This window comes from Pyxicephalus adspersus, chromosome 12 (genome assembly GCF_032062135.1).
Source record: "Pyxicephalus adspersus chromosome 12, UCB_Pads_2.0, whole genome shotgun sequence".
Classification (NCBI taxonomy): Eukaryota; Metazoa; Chordata; class Amphibia; order Anura; family Pyxicephalidae; genus Pyxicephalus; species Pyxicephalus adspersus.
The window spans coordinates 25792090-25793347 of record NC_092869.1 but is presented as its reverse complement, the minus strand read 5'-3'; the positions used below and the strand labels follow the sequence as shown (position 1 = coordinate 25793347).

General features: G+C 37.7%; 1 protein-coding gene across 1 annotated transcript in view; it reads left to right on the top strand.

Moving 5' to 3' along the window:
• EHD4 (EH domain containing 4) overlaps positions 1 to 1258 on the top strand; it is a 33947-nt gene that overhangs the window by 7724 nt on the left and 24965 nt on the right. Inside the window, exon 2 of the mRNA XM_072429090.1 lies at positions 291 to 467. Within this exon, the coding sequence (XP_072285191.1) occupies positions 291 to 467 (177 nt within the window). The remainder of the gene's footprint in view (positions 1 to 290; positions 468 to 1258) is intronic.

Sequence of the window (1258 nt, the reverse complement as noted above, 5' to 3'; positions counted from 1 at the left end):
TTGGAGCATACATTGCTAAGACTAAAAATCTTCCATACCATATGACAATGCTGGTCCAGTCACCAAGCTGCAGTTAGAACCTTTGCAGCCAATGTGATATTTAATTATTCTCACCTTCAGTGGATCTTTAGCGACCTAGGGAAGAGAAGAAATTAAATATTCTAATCTATTTACTTTGTGTTATCCAATATGTTTTCTAGTATGACTTATTTTCCCAACTCTTATAATATTTACTGAACATTTTTAATACTTGTCCAACAAAGTGTAATTTGTAATCTTCCTATTTACAGATACTTACTAGAACAAGATTTTCCAGGAATGCGAATTGGACCAGAGCCTACAACGGATTCATTCATTGCCGTCATGTACGGTGATAAAGAAGGAAGCATTCCAGGAAATGCATTGGTTGTGGACCCTAAAAAACCCTTTCGGAAATTAAATAGTTTTGGAAATGCTTTTCTAAACAGGTAGGCTCTTTTTATAAGTGAACTATTTTGCTGTGCAATGTATAGAAGATACTCTCCAAACCTTTCTAGATGTGCCTGTTGGGGGGATTATTTTGTAGCATATGACTTCCTGTGACAGACACATGTTATAGATAAAACCTAGTGTGTTCCTATGGGGAAAAGTTCAGTTCAAGCTGTGGAGTTTACACCTGCTCAATACTTTCACTTCCTCTCTAGTCATCCACGTCTGTTTCCTGCTAGAAAGTAGAATGAAATACTGGGGCCGGCAACTTAAAGTGTTTGCCTACTTTACAGTCTAGTTCTGTTACAATTTGATAGTTGCCCACAAGAAAATTGTGATGGGGGGGTACCTACAGTGTATATATGCTAAGATTGTATCTTAAGGAATACCTAAATCTGTTGAATCACTTATATTTCCTAGTGGTATGTCAATAATTTAGTTTTTCCCATACATATGGTTATAGGGACAAATACTGTAAAAGTTGTAGACCCAATATTCAGCCAGCAGCACTGAGATGGTCTGGTTCTTGGACCTTGGTAGTGATCCCTGTCACCCAGTGTATCTCAGCATTCGTGTTTGCAGTTTGTAGCTCTCTAAGCCATCCGCTTTCTGGACAAGATGTAAAGGAAAGATGATCATCAGTGCAGATTGATGTGTGCTATATGAAATTTCATATGTTATAGGAACCTCTTCCAAGAAATTGTTCCTGAACAAAACATACAGACTGCAAATTCTACGTACATAGCTGTCACGGTGACCTGTTCTTTCAATACATTGAGTGACTGACTTG